General features: G+C 41.2%; 1 protein-coding gene across 1 annotated transcript in view; it reads right to left on the reverse strand.

Moving 5' to 3' along the window:
* Positions 1-911: 911 nt before the first annotated feature.
* The window catches only part of LOC311274310 (protein NLRC3-like), a 30,753-nt gene continuing 12,369 nt past the window's right edge, over positions 912-19,295 (reverse strand). Inside the window, exons 5-10 of the mRNA XM_084381885.1 lie at positions 13,448-13,676; positions 11,494-13,279; positions 11,221-11,394; positions 9,682-9,855; positions 3,716-3,762; positions 912-3,536 (exon numbers count right to left, since the gene is read on the reverse strand). Of these exons, the coding sequence (XP_084238011.1) occupies positions 2,977-3,536; positions 3,716-3,762; positions 9,682-9,855; positions 11,221-11,394; positions 11,494-13,279; positions 13,448-13,676 (2,970 nt within the window). The 3' untranslated portion in view covers positions 912-2,976. The remainder of the gene's footprint in view (positions 3,537-3,715; positions 3,763-9,681; positions 9,856-11,220; positions 11,395-11,493; positions 13,280-13,447; positions 13,677-19,295) is intronic.

A 19,295-nucleotide genomic window follows, 5' to 3' on the forward strand; every position in this document is an offset into this window, starting at 1 on the left:
GACAGATATAATCAAAAGTCTGTCAGTGCCTCGACCTAAACCCAACACAAAGTCATTTTGAACTGAACATGAAATTGTAACTTACAGACAAGTGGTTGATCGATATGGGTTTTCAGTGGCCGATGATGATGCAGATTTGTAGATAGCTAGCAGCCGACAGACAATATTTAATGCTGATATCAGAAGAAATAACAGTCATCAAAACTTCCATTATGTCATGCACATTAGAATGTAAAGTGTTAATTTAGATGTATTTTATTCATTAAATAGATAAATACTTTGGTTGTGATGTAGATTGTAGAACATTACTGCTATTTAAGGGCAAGCGAGGTTCAGTATGTCAGAAAAGACGCAATTCAACTGCGTCATTCTATACATCATTACATGTGCTATATACTGTATATGTAATGGTGAGGGCCCATTTGTCTCTGCTTGCAGATATTTGCCAAACAAGATTGGCCAATAATAAAATAGCCCAACTGGCACTCAACTGGAAAACCAAAAAGTAAACACAGATGGCCACTTTCCAGGCTCTTGGTCTTTGTACTAAAGCAGGTGACGGTACAAATGTCTTCTGTATCTGTACGTCTGCCAAGCTGTCAGTCAGCTGTCATGAAAAAGGGCTGAAGTGGTGCTGATGAACATCACATTTAAAAATCATAATTCTTGAGGCCTGGTGGATCGGTTGGTAGTGTGTGTTGTGAGTCCTCAGCAGCAGCGCACACACACACACACAAAAAAAATCTGGAATAAATCAAAAATCTTAATATGAAGAAACTATCAAAGAATATAAAATTTAGTTATAACATCAAGTGAAACATATAATGTATTTTTATTTTTTTATTTAACCTTTATTTAACCAGGAAAAGACTCATTGAGATTAAAAATCTCTTTTACAAGAGTGTCCTGGCCAAGACAGGCAGCAGCATAGACATACATACACACAAAGACAAGATGGACACAAACATTAGTAACACTTAGCATCCAAAACAGCAAACATTTTAAGATCAGCTAAAATAAGAAAAGCCTCAGGCAAAACATCTGCAGCTAGAGTTTTCAGCCTCCATGTCATCCAATATAAAATATATGAATCAGTTTCACAAATAGAAAACAGAATGTTTTTATAAATGTTAAAAAGTTAAAATACAATCCAGTCTTTGTCAGCAGTTTGTTTATCAAAGAGATTAAAACAAACATTTTTTTCATTCCAATATTTTTTAATTGGAGTAAATTGACAAAGAAACACACTTTGAAATTAAACAGATCCAGGTCACCATCATTGTATATGTGAACCTAAAGTGCAGTTCGGCTGGTTAATGTTTTTTCCCATCAGATGTGTTTGTCAGATGGTTAGTTGTTAGTGAGTTGTCATTTGTGTGCATCCACTCGATTTAGCTCCCATTCGCTACTTCAGGTCAGGAACAAAACTGTGCCTTGTCAGTTTGGTGTTGGCCAATCTGTATAACTTTATCAATATCCACTGTGTGAAGAAACAACAACAGTGTTGCATGAAAAAGATAACACTACTAAAACTTAACATCCTGACATGTCACTTTTTGGACCAATCACAGAGTCCGGTTCAGAGAGAGACACATGACACCATCTAAAATGTAACAATACAAAGATTTAACTGAAGAGCTGAGCAGTCATGTACACGATATCAGTCAATTCAGATGAACACATCCACATATGTAGTAGGCAAAGTCTAAATCTTAGACAATGAAGTGAAATCTTAAAGGAAGAGAGACTAGCACTGGAAAACACTGGAAAACAATAAGCACACAAGGCAGAAGATACAAATGGTGCAGGTGAGGGAGCACATGTGGCTGAAGGACAAGAAGAAACACTTTGAGACTGAAACCACAGGACATGTTGGTCTTCAGGGTGGTTGGGTTGGTGACCATTGGTCTGTTGAAAGACGTGTTGATGTTTCATAACATAATAAATGCTAACAAGAGCATTTCATGGCTTCCACAGAAATGTAGTGATGGATACAGTTTGTGTTCAAATCAGGAGCTGAATGCTTTTTTCTCTGTGATTTGACTCTTTACTATGACAGCCATCAGCTGATTCAAATCTCTCACCAAAGTTCATTCAAATGACAGCTGAGGCTTCATTTCATTAATGACTTGACATGAAAATGCAAAACATTTACTTTTTTCCATTCAAGCTTTTCTCTTCCCCGTTTTGAGTTTCATGTTTGATGTTGATGTGATGTCCTTCGTCTTATTTCATCAGCAGTTTTAATTTCATCTTTAGTTTCAGCTTTCACTTCCAGCATTTCCATTTTAAATTTCCCTTTTTTCATGTCCTCACTTTACATTTTCACATCAACATTTACATTTTAAATTTCCAGTTTTAAAGTTGAGTTCGGGCCTAATTCTTCCTAGTAGGGCAGTAAAATGATCTTTTTCATTTTCTATTTGAATTATGAGCCAAAATATCTTCCATCCAGAGGACAGTGTGACTCTGAAACTGCACCATGTTTAGATGGAAGCCATCAGCGGACCGATGCTTCCTTTTCTTCATGAACCATGTATGTAGCCTGTAGTTGACTCTGTAACACAGCTGAGGTGGATGAGGAAACAAGAGATGAACTACGAGCTCAGCAGTCTGTACATTTCTGCTCCTGGATGTGTGTGATGAACTCTCACTAGGTGTTTGTAAAGACGGCTCGTGTTTCCACTCGTACATGCAGAAGACTTGTTGCACTTGAGGCTCCAAGCATCATCCACAGCGACTCCAGTGGAGTTTACCCAGACTGTGGAGCTCAGTGTCATCAGAGAAGGTCTGAATGAATCATCAGTGTCAGTCCTGTACAAAACAGTTCAACATGAGCTCCACCTCAACAACTACAGGAACATCATGTTTTCACATTAATGACTGAGTCACAATCATCTAATGAACTGATGACAGTAACCTGAAGGTTCCTGTAACTGTCAACAGTTGAGTCTGTTCAGGAGGAGACTCACCGTCCTACAGAGGACACAGAGACACTGAGTCACCAGGCCAGAACCCAAACCCAGGATAAAGAGGTTCAGTGAAGGTGGTGTTGAAGGTGTGGCAGTGGATCAGTGTCTCAGAGGAGACTCTGTAGAAGGACAGAGTGCCAGCAGGACAGTCCACATACACTGCTACTCTACCAGAGGGAGCAGGGGTGATGGCAGAGCGGAGGCGAGAGAAGATGGAGTTGTAGACAACGGTGTATGTTGGTCTGGTATTGTGACTGAAACAGTAACGACGAGAGCAGCTCAGACTCCACGACTGATCATTCTCTCCAAACACACAGTCCTCTCTGTTTCCTCTCCTGCTGATTCCTCTGTAACTCACTGATATACAAGCTCCTCCGCTCCACTCGACCTCCCAGTAACAGCGACCAGTCAGACCAGTTCTACACAGCAGCTGAACACAGTCAAACCTCTCTGGATGATCAGGATACGACTGAACCTCCCTCACATGTGTCATCGTCCTGTTGTTGTCAGACAGTCTGATGTGTCTGCTGACTGTGTTTGTGTCGACTGTGAGCTCACAGGAATCTGATGGAGAGAAAAAGACACAACACAGCTGCAGTTATTAATCTCATCAGTCTGATGATGACATCACACATCTGAACCAGTGATGTCACAGTCTGATGATGACATCACAGATGTGAATGAGTGATGTCATCAGTGTGAAGCTGCTTTGTTTTCATGAATCAAAGTAAAAACACACTCACACTTCCTCAGACCTGGTGTCAACCATCGGACTCCAGCAGGCTCCACCCTGAAAGGACGAGGAGGAGGAGGAGGAGGAGGAGGGGGAGGGGAAGGAGGAAGAGGAGGAGGAGGAGGGGAAGGAGGAGGAGCATGAGGAGGAGCAAGAGGAGGAGGTGGAGGAAGACGAGGAGGACGAGGAGAAGGACGAGGAGGAGAAGGAAGAGGAGCAAGAGGAGGAGGAGGAGGACGAGGAGAAGGGTCAAGTTGATTTAAGAAGGTTGTCATTTCTTCTTCATTTGCAGCAGTTGGTTGTGTATATAGTTTCTCACAGAACCTCTGGAATACTCTTTCTATATCTTCTGGTTCATGTATCGTCTCGTTGGTGTTTGGGTCCTTAATTTTATGTATGCTATTTATTGCTTGCTCTTTTCGTATTCGTTTTGCTAGGAGTTTTGTTGCTCTGGGTCCAGTTTCATAATAATTTTGCTTCAAAAATATCATCTTTCCATATTCATCCAACAATATCTCATTTATCTTCGTTTCAGTATCCTTAATTTGTTTATATAATTTTGGGTTGTTTGTCTGATGATATTTTTGCTCTAATTCTCTCAATCTTATAGAGCGGTTCTGGAACGCTTCTCTTCTAAGTCTTTTTATTAAAGTGGTTTTAGCTATTAACTTTCCCCGGACAACCACTTTTAGGGCATCCCAAACAATATACGGGTCGACTGCTCTATTGCTATTGTCCTCCATATAATGCCTAGTTTCCTTTTATAATTCTTCCACCAACCCTTTATTATTCAGTATTCCTACATTAAGTCTCCAGATTGTTTGTCTTTTTCTGGCATTTAGATGTATTTTTAAAAACAGGCTGTTATGATCTGATATATCTGCCCCTCCAATTTTACACTCAGGCACTCTGTACCTATCACCTATATTTAGAAAGAAGTAATCAGTTCTTGAGTGTACATTGTGTGTTGCCCGAATAATGTGTGTAATCTTTTTCAAGGGGGTTGAGATTACTGTGGTGGCAATCTAACCACAAAACTGCCACTTGAGGGAATTTGAAGTTGTTTCCAATACGTCGTTGTGCAAAAGATGAGGTCTGCCATGACGTATCTGTTTTTCCGTTTATTTTATGCAGAGAAAAAATATTTACAGAAAACCGGCTGTGTTGAATGATTGAACTGAAACCAACGTGTAAATATGAAAGAAAACCGAAAAGACTAACTTTATGATATAAGAGAAAACATCTTGGACGAACACACACACAAACGGTTGAAAAACTGTGTGGCTTCTGTGATCCTAATTCCCCTCCACCTGTTCACTGGTGACTCCCCTATATAGACTACGTTACCACCGTGATTCCCTGTCTATGCCCCCTGGTGCGCAGGTGGACAAACAACACTGCTATTTACATGACTCACCAAAGACATACACAACTTAACATATTCACACATCAAAGTTGGCTACAGCACACTGGCCCCTAATTGTTACTGTATAATAACAGTAACAATAAACACCACATAAATAATGGAGCCAATGAACAGTCCATCATGCCGAGTGTTCTTTCAATTCATAATGTTTATGTATATGTCCATTCCATGAGTCTTTATTCAGCTTCCTGCAGAAGACAAATCTTTGTGACTGGTCTCTCCAGTATGTTGCATTTGTTCTGGACTTTAACGGACCTCACAAGTCCTCTTGAGTCAGGAAAGGTCTGCAGTACCTTCCCCAACAGCCAGGATCCGCAAGGAGCAGTAGAGTCCGCCACAATGACGATGTCTCCTGTGATGAAGCTTCTCTTGTCCTTGGACCACCGTTGTCATTCCTCCAACAGTGGGAGGTACTCTTTCGACCATCTTTTCCAGAATAAATCTGAAATGTTTTGTGCCTGTTTCCATCTTCTTCTTGCATATTGGTCCTTACGATCAAACAAGCCTGGGGGAAAAATCGGTTTCCTCTTCAACAGATTTGTTTCCACACATCCAGGTTTCCTTTCGTTTTCCACAAGAATTCTGGACCAGTTAACCATGTCTTGTTGTTCAGAAGCTTGTGGACTGTCAGTCCTCTAGATGCATCGTCTGCAGGATTTTGTGATTTGTGGATATACCGCCATTGTGCTGAGTTTGATGCTTCCCTAATGACAGCTATTCTGTTTACAGTGGCAAAATGACAGCCATCATCATCAAGGTTGCCTTTCCAATCCTCACATGCGCCATTAACAACCCACCCCAATAGGGTTTTAATAGTAAAAGGTCCCTCGCCTTGGCTGTTAACAACTTCACACGGTTCCAGTGACTCTGAAGTGTTCGTACCAATTAATTACTCCACCTCAACATGGATTTCAGGAATGTCAATATGAGAAAGGTAGGACCACTTTGTGAGGTTTTCCTTTTCGATAATGTTTGCTGTACTCAGCAGCATCGTTGCTTGCGTGTAACCATTGGGAAGATTGTAGTACCTTTTTCCATTAAGGCTGGATATTTCTAGTCGATTTACAATGTATATTGACACCGATGTCTTGGGGCTCATTTTTAACAAACATATCTTTGATCTTTTCCCTGTCAGGTTCAGCTTTCGCATCAGTACTTCAGAGCAAAATGTAGACGTTGATCCACTGTCTAAAAATGCATAGGTCTGAATCACCTTGTTGCCTTTTCTTGGTTTCACCTGAACTGGAAGAATTTGGAGTATTCCATTACTACCGGCCCCTGTTTGGCTTCCAAAGGCTTGAGACGACACAAGTGTGTTGTTTACAGTCGGTTCAGGTTCACTGGAGTAAATGCCATTGGTGTTCACTGCTTCGTCCATTTTTCTCTTGACATGAATGTGTATAGCTGTTGGATGGCTCTGTTTGCATTTTTCACAGGTTATGTGCCTATCACAATTTTTGCTCAAATGCTCAGTGTTGAGACACCCAAAGCAAACCCCTTTTTCCTTTAAGAAGTCGATTTTTTCACGATGTTTGTTTTTGGCAAATTGTCGACATTCATCCAAAGAGTGACTTTGTAAACAGAATAAACAATTGACGTTGCTCCTTGTGTTTCTCAGTTCGGTGTCCTTTGTCTCCTTGGGTTGTAGTTAATGAATAGCACAGACACTTGTAGCCAAGTTTTCTCGTTTCATTTTTGTTTTTTGGTACACATCATTAATATGCATTCCTCTTTCAGTGGCTTGAATATCCCCCAAAAGTGTATCAGACAAGAGCTTGACATGATGTTCCACAAAGTGCACGACCTCATTGTTTTTGGTTTTCAAAAATATCACATTCGATGCTTCTGAATCATTCCCTCAGTTTAAAAGCTGTTTTAAACAAGCTGTTCCAACATTAGACACACTGTCCATTGCTTTAATGGTGAGTTTAACTGGTCTTTTTCCAAGTTCCTTTCCAATTTCACTTTTTTTCACTGATTGACAGGTGCATTCATGTCCATGTCACTCATTTTAATATTGATTAAGCGGAGCTGCCGAAGTCCCGTTGTGAGAAGTCCAATTTCTTCCACACAGCTTGTAACAATTCTTAAACAATCCTACTGTGATTCTTCGGCATTGCTTTAGACCCCGTGGCTTACAGTCTGTGTCCATTGATTGAAATCAGCTGATGCGCTGTGCCACTGGCGCCGCTAATCAGCTGATTCGTCCATTGAAGTGTAGTTTTTCGACATAATGTAGTGCCAGTCTAACCACAAAACTGCCACTTGAGGGAATTTGAAGTCATTTCCAACGTGTCGTTGTGCAAAAGATGAGGTCTGCCATGACGTATCTGTTTTTCCGTTTGTTTTATGCAGAGAAAAAATATTTACAGAAAAACAGCTGTGTTGAATGACTGAACTGAAACCAACGTGTAAATATGAAAACCAAAAAAGCCTAACGTTATGATATAAGAGAAAACATCTTGGACGAACACACACACAAATAAACGGTTGAAAAACTGTGTGGCTTCTGTGATCCTAATTCCCCTCCACCTGTTCACCGGTGACTCCCCTATATAGACTACGTTACCACCGTGATTCCCTGTCTATGCCCTCTGGTGTGCAGGCGGACAAGCTACACTGCTATTTACATGACTCACCAAAAACATACATAACATAACATATTCACACATCAAAATTGGCCACAACAATTCCTCCAGATGTCGATCGTTCCCATTTCTGCTAAGGATAGCTTTACTCATGACCTGTGTTTTTTATTTCCTTTTAAACTGGTTGTATCTAGACAGTGGTTCATGACTATGTTGAAGTCCCCTCACAAATTAATATACCTTCTGTTTCTGTTGCTATAACATTAAATAAGGATTTGAAGAAGTGCTTGTTGCTTTCTGGAGGTGCATATACATTTATCAACGTGACAGGTTCAGTCTCTAGTTTTCCCTTGACTAGTACACATCTTCCCTCTTTATCCTTCATTTCCTTTTCACTAACAAATGTAGTTGTATTTGGAATTAGTATCATAACTCCTCTTTTATATATGCCCTTGTTTATATGAACTGTAATATGACTTTTTAAATTGTACATGTTCTGTTTGGGACCGGTGGGTTTCCTGTAACAATATGACATGCTGCTTTTCTTTTTTCAATTTTGTTCAGACCATTCCTCTCTTCTTAGCTGTATTTAGACCATTTACATTAAAGGACATTAACGTTAAATCGTTACTTACCATTTTGCTTCAATACTGTGTGTGCATCTTTTCCCAAGCAGCTGAACTTAAACATGAACAAAAACAAAATTATGAACACTGAACTATATGGGACTTCCAAATGGGGGTTATTCTTCTCTTCTCCCCCAAGTCCCTGTTGGTGGGTGGATGGGAAATCCTCTTCTGTGAGGGCCCATCCATAGACCCAGAGCTGTGTCCATATAACGGTGTCAACCCCAGTCAGGACCTGTCCAACCTTGTTGGTTCTCGCTCGCCCTATCAATGTTTCATATATGCTGAAGTCAAATAAATGAACCCGTCCGTATTATCTTGCAGCGCTGTTGGTTCTTTCGCTATCGGGGTGTCAGTTGCCAGGTCTCCTCTGATATCCTCGTCCTGCTTGTTACCATCCCCACGCCCAGGTCCACTCCTTCACAAGCCCCAAGTCTTCACTTGTGCCGAGTCAATCCCCTTGCTTTCATGTCCTCAGCTGCGTCCCGCTCATTGTCGTAGCTCTTCATGCCGTTATTCCAATGGATTTTTATTTTCGGTTAATGGGGTTTAAAAAACGAATGTCCCTCTCCTTCAGTGTCTTCTTAATATTTTCGTACATATATCTCTACCAATGCTAGCAAGTCCCGCTCTCAGCATTTCTGCCTGATCCAGCTAAAAGCTAAGCATCCGACCCATCCGCCAGCTTGCAGGAAGCCCGAGGGGCAGTTCTCTTTGCCTCAGGTGTTAACAGGAAGGTAGAGAGGCTGACAGTTACTGTCCAGTCAATCATCAAAGGGTCACTGCTTTGGTGAAGACATGATCAACACCTGTCATGAAGTCTGTAACAGCTGCTCTGTTGTTAGCTGACAGTATATAAGTCAGGACAGTGTGAAGACTGCAGAGACACTGTGGCTCTTCTCTCTGTGCTGCAGGTATTAAAGAGACAATTTCCCTCACAACACACACACCTCTGTATGTCTTTTGATAGAGCTAGGCTAGCAGTTTCCCCCTGCTTCCAGTCTTTGTGCTAAGCTAGGCTAACCATGTCCTGGACTTCTCTCTGTACAGAGATGAAGCTGATTCTATCCTGGTGAAGAGGACAACAAGGGATTTTTATCAAAATGACAGACAGCTCCTTTAACATGCAGAGATCTGTTCAAACTCAGTTATTGCCAAGAAACAATGATCATGTTTGTTCCTGAAGATGTTCTCCTCCTACACGAGTATCTCCTCTTCATGTTGAACCAGTGTTCATGCTCTGATAAAAGGAAAATGGCTTCTTACATGTGTCACTGTTCATATCACACTCATACTCATCAGACTCTTCCTCCTCCATCACACTGAGTCTTCATACCTGAGAGTGTCCAGTCTCCAGTCTGGATCCTTCAGTCCAGCCGACAGCAGTTTCTCTCCCGAGTCTCCGGGATGATTGTAGCTCAGGTCCAGCTCTCTCAGATGGGAGGGGTTGGAGCTCAGAGCTGAGGCCAGAGAAGCACAGCCTTCCTCTGTGATCAGACAGCCTGACAGCCTACAGACACACAGAACAACACACATGGCAGATCATCTGAGGAGACTGATGAGTCAGATACAAGAACAGACTGTCTCCAAATAAATTAACAATTCTCCTCATTAACTAATCATCAGTAAACAGAGTCCAGCTGAGGCTGATGTGATGTCATCAGTTCTGCAGGTCTTTGCTTATAAACCAAAGTATTGAACACTAACATGTTGACCTGATGGTGGCGCTAGATGAAAAGTCAGAGGATCAGCAGAGTTATTACAGTTCATCCTGAGGGGAGCATGAACGTCTGAACCACATTTAATGCTAACAGGTGCTCATGTGGATGAGAGAGCGGGAGCATACAACGTGATAAAATGTTCAGTGTTTCTCCACTATTCTTTGTAACAGAAACCAGAGTAACAGCGGACTTATATGAACCAGTCTAATGTGGGTTCAATGAGCATCGATAGCAACATTTCCCATTAATTAGACTCTGGCGGCCCGCCAAAGTCTAATTTACTCCTCCATAGTCTACTAATGATCCAAATATGTTTCACTTCTCATACTGACATTAAACATCTCTAAATTTTGTGCTTCAGCAAAACCCCAAATAATCTTCTCCATCCCCTGAAAAGGATCCTTCCCAGTGACCACTCTGAGAATGAAAATGCTTTTCCACATTAGTCTGCTAACGAGATTTGTTCCTGTGGTTCTTCTGCTGTTAGCAGCACAAGTGAGGCTTCAAACAGCTTTCACACTTATTTACATTATTTTAGTATGTTACAAGACAAAGTAGCTTGTTTTGTTTTGGCAGGTAAAGCATGATAGAAAAGTTAAATGTTATTTAGTTTATTCTTTAATTACAAAATATATTCTACACCAAACTATATTTACACAGTTGGATCTTTATGTTCTTCTTTCTATTTTTATCTCAATAAATTACAATCAAAAGTTTTAACACTGAACCTTCTGGCTTCAGGATATTCTTCAGATTCACAGAATTATGAAATTATATATCTATATATATAATATTGATATTATTATCAATTTGGAAAACAAAATGATCAAGATCTTATTTTTTGCCATATCTCACAGCCCTTCTTTGCTGTATGTTATGTTTGTTTTTCGTCAGATGCCTTTTGGTCCAGATACATTAAGAATATTTGAAACTGTCCTTGATAATAACAATTCAACTAAAAAAAGCAAAAGCAAGAGAAAATGATGAAAAATCCTTGTGGAAAGTAATTATCTGAGTCTGGACACTACCTCCACAGTAAAGTTAAATGTATTTTGACAAATTGAATGAGCAGACACATTACTACAGGTTAGCTGGCTGTCTACATAAATCAGATCTTAAATGGTCATCAGTTGAATGGGTTAATGAATCCTGACCTGAGACTCTCCAGTGTACAGTGAGGACTCTTCAAACCAACAGACAGCAGCTTCACTCCTGAATCCTTCAGGTTGTTGTTACTCAGGTCCAGCTCTCTCAGACTGGAGGACTGAGAGCTCAGAACTGAGGACAGAGCTTCACAGCTTCTCTCTGACAGGTTACAGCCACTCAGCCTGGAGAGACAATAGCAACAAAATAAATTATAGATTTTCATTCGTATCTCCTGCTGAAAAACAGCAGATAGTATTTATTCATCAATAACTTCTACTTACAGAGCTTTGTTGGAGGCTTTGACCACTGGCAGCAGCCTCAGAAGAGCCTCCTCTGAAGCAGAGTATTTCTTCAGGTCAAACACGTCCAGATCTTCTTCTGATGACAGTAAGATGAAGACCAGAGCTGACCACTGAGCAGGAGACAGTTTATCTGTGGAGAGACTTCCTGAACTCAGGGACTGTTGGATCTCCTCTACTAGAGAACGATCATTCAGTTCATTCAGACAGTGGAACAGATTGATGCTTTTCTCTGGAGACAGAGTCTCACTGATCTTCTTCCTGATGAACTGGACTGTTTCCTGATTGGTCTGTGAGATACTTCCTCTCTGTGTCAGCAGACCTTGTAGGAGATTCTGATTGGTCTGCAATGAAAGACCCAGGAGGAAGCGGAGGAACAAGTCCAAGCCTCCATTTGGACTCTGTAAGGCCTCGTCCACAGCACTGGGGTAGAGGTGTTTCTCTGCAGATTGATGGTAGTTTGTTCGTTCTTTTGCCAGCAGATTGACTCCAGAGTTGATGAATGTCAGATGGACATGAAGAGCAGCCAGAAACTCCTGAACACTCAGATGGACGAAGCAAAACACTATGTCCTGGTACAGTCCACTCTCCTCTTTAAAGATCTGTGTGAACACTCCTGAGTACACTGAGGCTGCAGTGATATCGATGCCACACTCTGTCAAGTCTGTTTCATAGAAGATCAGGTTTCCTTTCTGCAGCTGATTAAAAGCCAGTTTTCCCAGAGACTCAATCATCGTCCTGCTCTCTGGAGTCCAGTGTGGATCTATCTCAGCTCCTCCATCATACTTGACATTCTTCACTTTGGACTGAACCACCAGGAAGTGGATGTACATTTCAGTCAGGGTCTTGGGCAGCTGTCCTCCCTCACTGGTCTGGTCCAACAAACCCTCCAGAACTGTAGCAGTGATCCAGCAGAAGACAGGGATGTGGCACATGATGTAGAGGCTTCGTGATGTCTTGATGTGGGAGATGATTCTGCTGGCCTGCTCCTCATCTCTGAACCTCTTCCTGAAGTACTCCTCCTTCTGTGGGTCAGTGAACCCTCTGACCTCTGTCACCATGTCAACACACCCAGGAGGGATCTGATTGGCTGCTGCAGGTCGTGTGGTTATCCAGAGGCGAGCAGAGGGAAGCAGGTTTCCCCTGATGAGGTTTGTCAGCAGCACATCCACTGAGGTGGACTCTGTAACATCAGTCAGGATTTTAGTGTTGAGGAAGTCCAGAGGAAGTCGACACTCATCCATACCGTCAAAGATGAACACAACCTGGAACTCTTCAAAGCTGCAGATTCCTGCTTCTTTGGTTTCAGTGAAGAAGTAATGAACAAGTTCCACCAAGCTGAACTTTTTCCCTTTCAGCACATTCAGCTCTCTGAAGGTGAATGGAAATGTGAACTGTATGTCCTGGTTGGCTTTGTCTTCAGCCCAGTCCAGAGTGAACTTCTGTGTTAAGACTGTTTTCCCGATGCCAGCCACTCCCTTTGTCATCACTGTTCTGATTGGTTCATTTCTTCCAGGTGAGGCTTTAAAGATGTCTTCTTGTCTGACTGTTGTTTCTGGTCGGTCTGGTTTCCTGGATGCTGTTTCAATCTGTCTGACCTCATGTTCATCATTGACCTCTGCAGTCCCTCCCTCTGTGATGTAGAGCTCTGTGTAGATCTGATTCAGAAGGGTTGAGTTTCCTGCTTTAGCGATCCCCTCAAACACACACTGGAACTTCTTCTGCAGGTTATATTTAAGTTTACGACGACAAACTGGAGCAAGATGTCCTGATTGAGCAAAAGACAAATAAGATTCAGAAATAATTATAGATTAAATATTTCAACATTTTACTTCCTCAAAGAATCAATATATGAAGATATTTTTGTCCATCTGTTGAGACTTCAGTAAACATCTCATTGATCCAACATGTTAAATCTTTAGAGAAATCCTCTTACTGCTCTGCAGACAGTCAGCCAGATCCTCCTGCTTCATTCTCCTCAGGAAGTTCAGTGTGATCTTCAGAAATGCCTCTCTGCTGCTCCTCTTCTGCTCTTCAGCCTCACCATTCAACACCTCCTCATCCTCACTCTGACTCTCTAAGCCTTCTGGGTAATCTGAACTCAGAGACTTCTGGATCTTCTTCAGCTCATTCTTCACAAAACTGACAATGTTGTCCTCCAGCAGCTGGAACAGAATATTATATGAATGAGACGATCAAACTAAAATCATGGAACCAAACATCAGATCCATGTTGGATAGACTGACAACCCACTCATGTATTAAGCAGAATGGAGATTATTATGAACACAAGAGATGTAAAAGTAGTTGTTGAAGCCTGATTCCAAAAAAGTTAGGACATTGTGTTAAAACAAATATAAAACAAAATGCAATGATTTCAGAGACGATGTATTTAATGTTCAGTAGGAGTCTCATCAGCCTAATTGATTTTTGTGAATGTATATTTTTCTGAATTTGATGGCAGCAACTAGGGCTGGGTATCGTTTGAAATGTTTCGATACCGGTGCCGATACCGATACCTGGGATTCGATACCGATACCAAAACGGTACTTTTTTCGTACTTTTTACTTGGATGAGTGTTAAACAAATTTTAATAACTTTTTTTTCTTTTTTTTAGGTCAAAAGGAGAAGCCAGGAGCAAGCATCTCAGATGCTTCAGTGTTGTGTTTAATGTTAACTTAACTCAAACAGCTGTATTAAGAACTCTGTTCAAACAAAATACAATATAAAATGAAAAACTGGCCTCCTGGCGGATGGGTATAAATAAAATACAGTGCAGGTTTGGTCGTGTCACGGGGGCGGGTAGTACTTGAGACATAGCAACCTTTACCATAAACAGTGACAGCTAATGTTAGCAAGCTAAGCTAGCACGAGAGAATCCAAGTTAACATAAACAGTGAAGGCTAGGAAGCTACGAGCTTTGGTCTGGGGCGGTGGAGACCATGGATGCGGCGGCTGGTGTAACGTTACCTGGGCTTGGGCTAACTTCTGAAGTTGGCAGCGAGTTTCTCCATGCACCAAACGCATGGCAACTTTCCGCTCTTAGGTTTACACCGTTCATAAGCAGGTGCTTCATTAAATTGAAAGTATTGCCAGATTTAGCAGAAACTTTCTTACAACAAATATTGCACTGAGCGGAGTCTGCAGCCCCCTCTCTAGTAAAGTGCAGCCATACTTTTGAACGTTTCCACGACATTATTGTTTCACAAATCGATCCACACCAAATCCTCACCGTTCGAGCAGCACGCGCACTGATTGAATTTAATGAGACAATCAGAGGCTTTATTACATTTTGGATTGGTTGAATGGAAGAAACGGGTATTTCTCCTGTTTGATCGTATATAAAATGAGCCGTCAAGTACCGAAAATTGGCACCGAATGCTTGGTCAGTTTTTGATACTCGGTGCTACGGACGTGATTCGGTCAGTGCTCAAAAAGTACCGAAGGTCGATACCCAGCCCTAGCAGCAACAGGTAACAAGTTATGACTGGGGCAATTAAAGACCGGGAAAGTTGCTGCAAAATGCTCCCAAATCACCTGTTTGGATCAGTCCACAGGAAAACAGGCTAACTGGTAACAGGGGACAGTTACCAGGGACTGGGTATAAGAGAGGACATTCTCAATAGGCTCAGTTTTTTACAAGCTATGACAGAGCGAGGTTCACCACTTCAAACTGCGTGAACTAACAGTTCAAGAACATGAACTCGCAACTGCAGGAATTTATGGATTTCACCATCTACAATCCATAATATCATCACACAATTCAGAGAATGTGTAGAAATCTCTGGATGTAAGGGGGAAGACTTAAAAACCAACACTGAATGTCCATGACCTTTGACCCCAGCACTGCATTAAAAACTGACATGATTGTGATTGTAACAGTTGGCCATTTATCAATAACATCAGAAACTCGTTGACTTTGGGCCCAAGCTGTGGTCTATGAGTCCACGTTTCAATCTGTATTTGAATTTGTTGTGTCCTCAAAGCTGAAGAGGAAAAGGACCATCCAGACTGTTACTAGCCCAAAGTTCAAAATCAGTTTTCCACGAGGAATCGCCACCTTAACATGGTGGAGAGGTTTGTGTGTCCCAGTGATCCTGGGAGCTGTGTTGTTGGGGGTAATAGCTCCTGGAAGGGTCTCCCAAGGCAAGCTGGTCTCAGGGGAGGGACACTGAGAGCAATTTAAGTAGACCCTACGACGGTGAACACAGGGACAGAGTACATTGCCCAGTATGGGGACACTGGGGACTCCTCCTGGATCAAGACCTGGGAGGGGAACTCACTAGCAAACATCTGGTGGCCAGGCCTTGATTTGAGGCCCCGGTCCATCAGGTCTTCAACTCCCAGCTCCTTTGGTCAGATGGTCATTGGTCATTGTCGTGGTAGCAACCTAAGAACCTGCTGGTGGACACCAGTGGTGAGGGAGGCCGTCAAACTACAGGAGGAGGCCTTTTGGGCTTTGTTGGCCCATGTGTCTCCTGAAGCAGCAGACAGACCTTGGCAAAAACTTGGGTGAGGGAGGAGTTCAAGCAGGCTATGGAGAAGGACTTTCAGTTGGCCTGAAGGAAGTTCTGATAAACCATCTGGCTACTAGAGAGGTAGAGTGGGGCTTAGTCCCAGTTGTGTTCAGTTGAGGAGGAGAACTGCTGACACGGAATGGGGATATCATCAGGCAATGGAAGGAGCACTTTGAGGACCTGACCAACAGGTCCACAACCGCATCCCCTGTACTGTGAGGAGTACTGCGGTAGTATGTGGTATCAGGGCCACTGCCATGAGCTATCCTGTTTCTGTATAACCAAAATCAAATATGATTCCACTAGGTGTTGGACTGCCAGGGTTGTCCCCTGTCTCCGTCCCTGTTTGTGATAGTCATGGACAGAATTTCAAGGCGCAGTCATGCTGAGGAGAGTATCAGGTTCCTCAAAATTGCTCAAAATTTCACAGGAGACCCCTTTCTTTAATTTACAACTTTGCAGCACCATTTGCCAAGACAGATACACTTCTTTCTCTCAGGTCAAACGAGGTCAGCATGGAGGAATCCACTCTCTAAACATCAAGAGGAACAGAAAACTGTTTTGTGACAGTTTTTTATAATTAAATTGTCTTTGCAATTGCAAATTAGGTAACAACGTCTGATCTTCTGTGTCTCTCCTGATAGGATCAACAAGTACACTCTCCAGAGTAAAAGTACTCTGGGCCTCTTCTAAAACGGTTTCTGCACTCATCCAGATCTCAAGCAAGTTCTAAATAACCACTAATCCAGGATCTCATCCTCTTAATTTTAACAAATTAGGAAACAGTAAAATAAGTTCATAAAACTGATTTTTCCCACGTTTCTCTGCGATGAAGTTTGGCTGAGATCAAGTTTTAATGTTTAATGTGTCCTGTATTCGGTGGAACCACAGCGCCTCCTGATGGTGAGTCCTGGTACAATTGGGACAGACTTTCAGGAGATCTTTTGTTTAATAAGTTTTTTTTTATTACCAGTAAATATCTCTGATATGTCTTTTTAAACAAGTATCAAGCTAGAACTAGAAGAAATATGTATAAGTGACCAATTCTACTGTATATTCAAGTGTGTTTTTAATGTTTTGAGCAAGTTTTAATTCCTTTTGAATGTGATTTTATTCATGTCATATTATTTCATGTTAGACAAAGTCCACCTATTTAGCCATGGTGAAAGTCTGGGAAAGGTGAAACACGAATTAATTTAATTTAATTTATCTTGTATTAAGTAACAACGGAAGATCCACCCGGCCAGTGTTTCATCCTCCAGTTATTTGATTCAGGAGAAGTTTAATTAATTTACGAATCAGATCTTAAGAACCACCACTTGAAGCAGTGAAGAAGAACATCTTTATTAAGATCATCATCATTTTTTTATTGATTTTTGTTTTTCACAAGAAACACATAACATACCATCATATTAACAACTAACACTTTGCGCTATATACGCACTTCACAGCCATCTGGGCAATAAAAACAGAAAACCAGTAATACGATTGCACCACAATAAGAAAAAATAAATAAATAAATAAATAAAATAAAAATAAAAAAAAAATAAAAAAAGAATAATAATAATAATAATAATAAATAAATAAATACATCTTAGATATATATAAAAAATAAAAAATAAAATACAATATACAAAATAAAAGGAGTGTGGGGGGAATGTTGCATGATAATACTTTCATTATGGGGCACTAGTCAGTTGAAATTGAATAAAATGTAGGAAGTGGGACCAGACCTGGTAGAATTTACCCCTACCGTCATTTAATCTTGCAATTAGATCTTCAAAGGAGGCTGTGTCTGTCATCAGCTTTAGCCAGTCTGCGAAACCAGGCCTTACTTGGCTTTTCCAGTGTCTTAAGATTATTCTTACAGCTGAGATAAACCCAGCTAGTGCCAGGGCAGATTCTGCTTTAGACACCCCAGGAGGCAAAAGGGACCTGTCTCCTAATAGACACAGCTGGGGAGATTCTGGTAATGGCGTATCTAACCACTCTCCAATAGTTTTAATAATTTGTTTCCAAAAAGGAAGGACCAGAGGGCATTCCCACAGAAGGAGGAGGTAGGAGCCTGTGTCATTCATGCATTTCCAACACAGATTGTCCTTCATCAACCCCATTCTATGAAGTTTGACTGGTGTGTAATAATATCTGTGGATAACCTTATAGTGTGTAAATTTACTAAGCGCATCCATAATTTTATAGAAAGCAGAGGCCTTACGCACAAGCTCAGGCAATTTGAAATAGCCGAGTAGCTTATTTCTGTCATCATCAAATGAGACCTTCAGACTCATTACACAGCTCCTCAGTTGAAAGTATTTCCAGAAGTCAGCTTTATCTCTTAAGTAAAATTTTTGTTTGAGTTCTTCAAATGACTGGAACAGACCCTCACCATACAAGTCACTTAACCTACTGATATTTTTGTTTAGCCATGTTGTCCAAACAAAGGATTCCCTCCCTACTTTAATTGAGGGGTTATTCCAAATTGATGAATATTCTTGCTTATATTGGGATATACGCAGTTGCTTATGCACCTTTACCCAGGTCTGCAGGATTGGGTTTGGGTGTCTCTTCTTCTGAAGTGTTTGTGAAAGAGCCTCAATTGGTCCAAATGGAGACACCAGCTCCCTCTCTATATCTATATCTATAGCATCCCAGATTTGAACTGTCACCACTCCAATGTTTGGCAATTTTGAACACCTCGAAGGCTGTTCTGTATAACTCCACATTAGGCAAAGCCAACCCTCCCTTGCTTCTAGTTGTATACAACTTTTCAAGCTTTATACGGGGCTTCTTGCCATTCCACAGAAATTCCCTGATTATTTGATTGTACTGTTTAAAGGAAGAGTCTGGAACAGTTAATGGCACCATCATGGATGTATAATTCACCTGTGGAGCAACTATCATTTTAATGGTGTTTACTTTTCCCCATAGGCTAAGGTTGATCAGTTTCCACTTATCCAGATTAGCCTTTATAATCTGAAGCAAAGGAAAAAAATTTGCCTGTACCATGTCATTAATAGCTGGAGTAAGACGAATCCCAAGATATTTCATTGCTGAATCTATCCATTTGAACTGAAGTGTATCATTTATTGTTGAGAGACAGGTTATGGACACTGGCATTACTTCAGACTTATGCCAATTAATCTTGTAGCCTGATATTTCAGAAAAAAATTCCATAATCTCCAAGAGTCTGGGAGCTGAGGACACAGGATTCACAGACAGCCAAAGGATATCGTCCGCATAGAGAAACAGTTTATGCTCCCTTCCTCCT

The sequence above is a fragment of the Pagrus pagrus genome (assembly GCF_965226575.1).
Source record: "Pagrus pagrus genome assembly, chromosome: 18".
NCBI lineage: Eukaryota > Metazoa > Chordata > Actinopteri > Spariformes > Sparidae > Pagrus > Pagrus pagrus.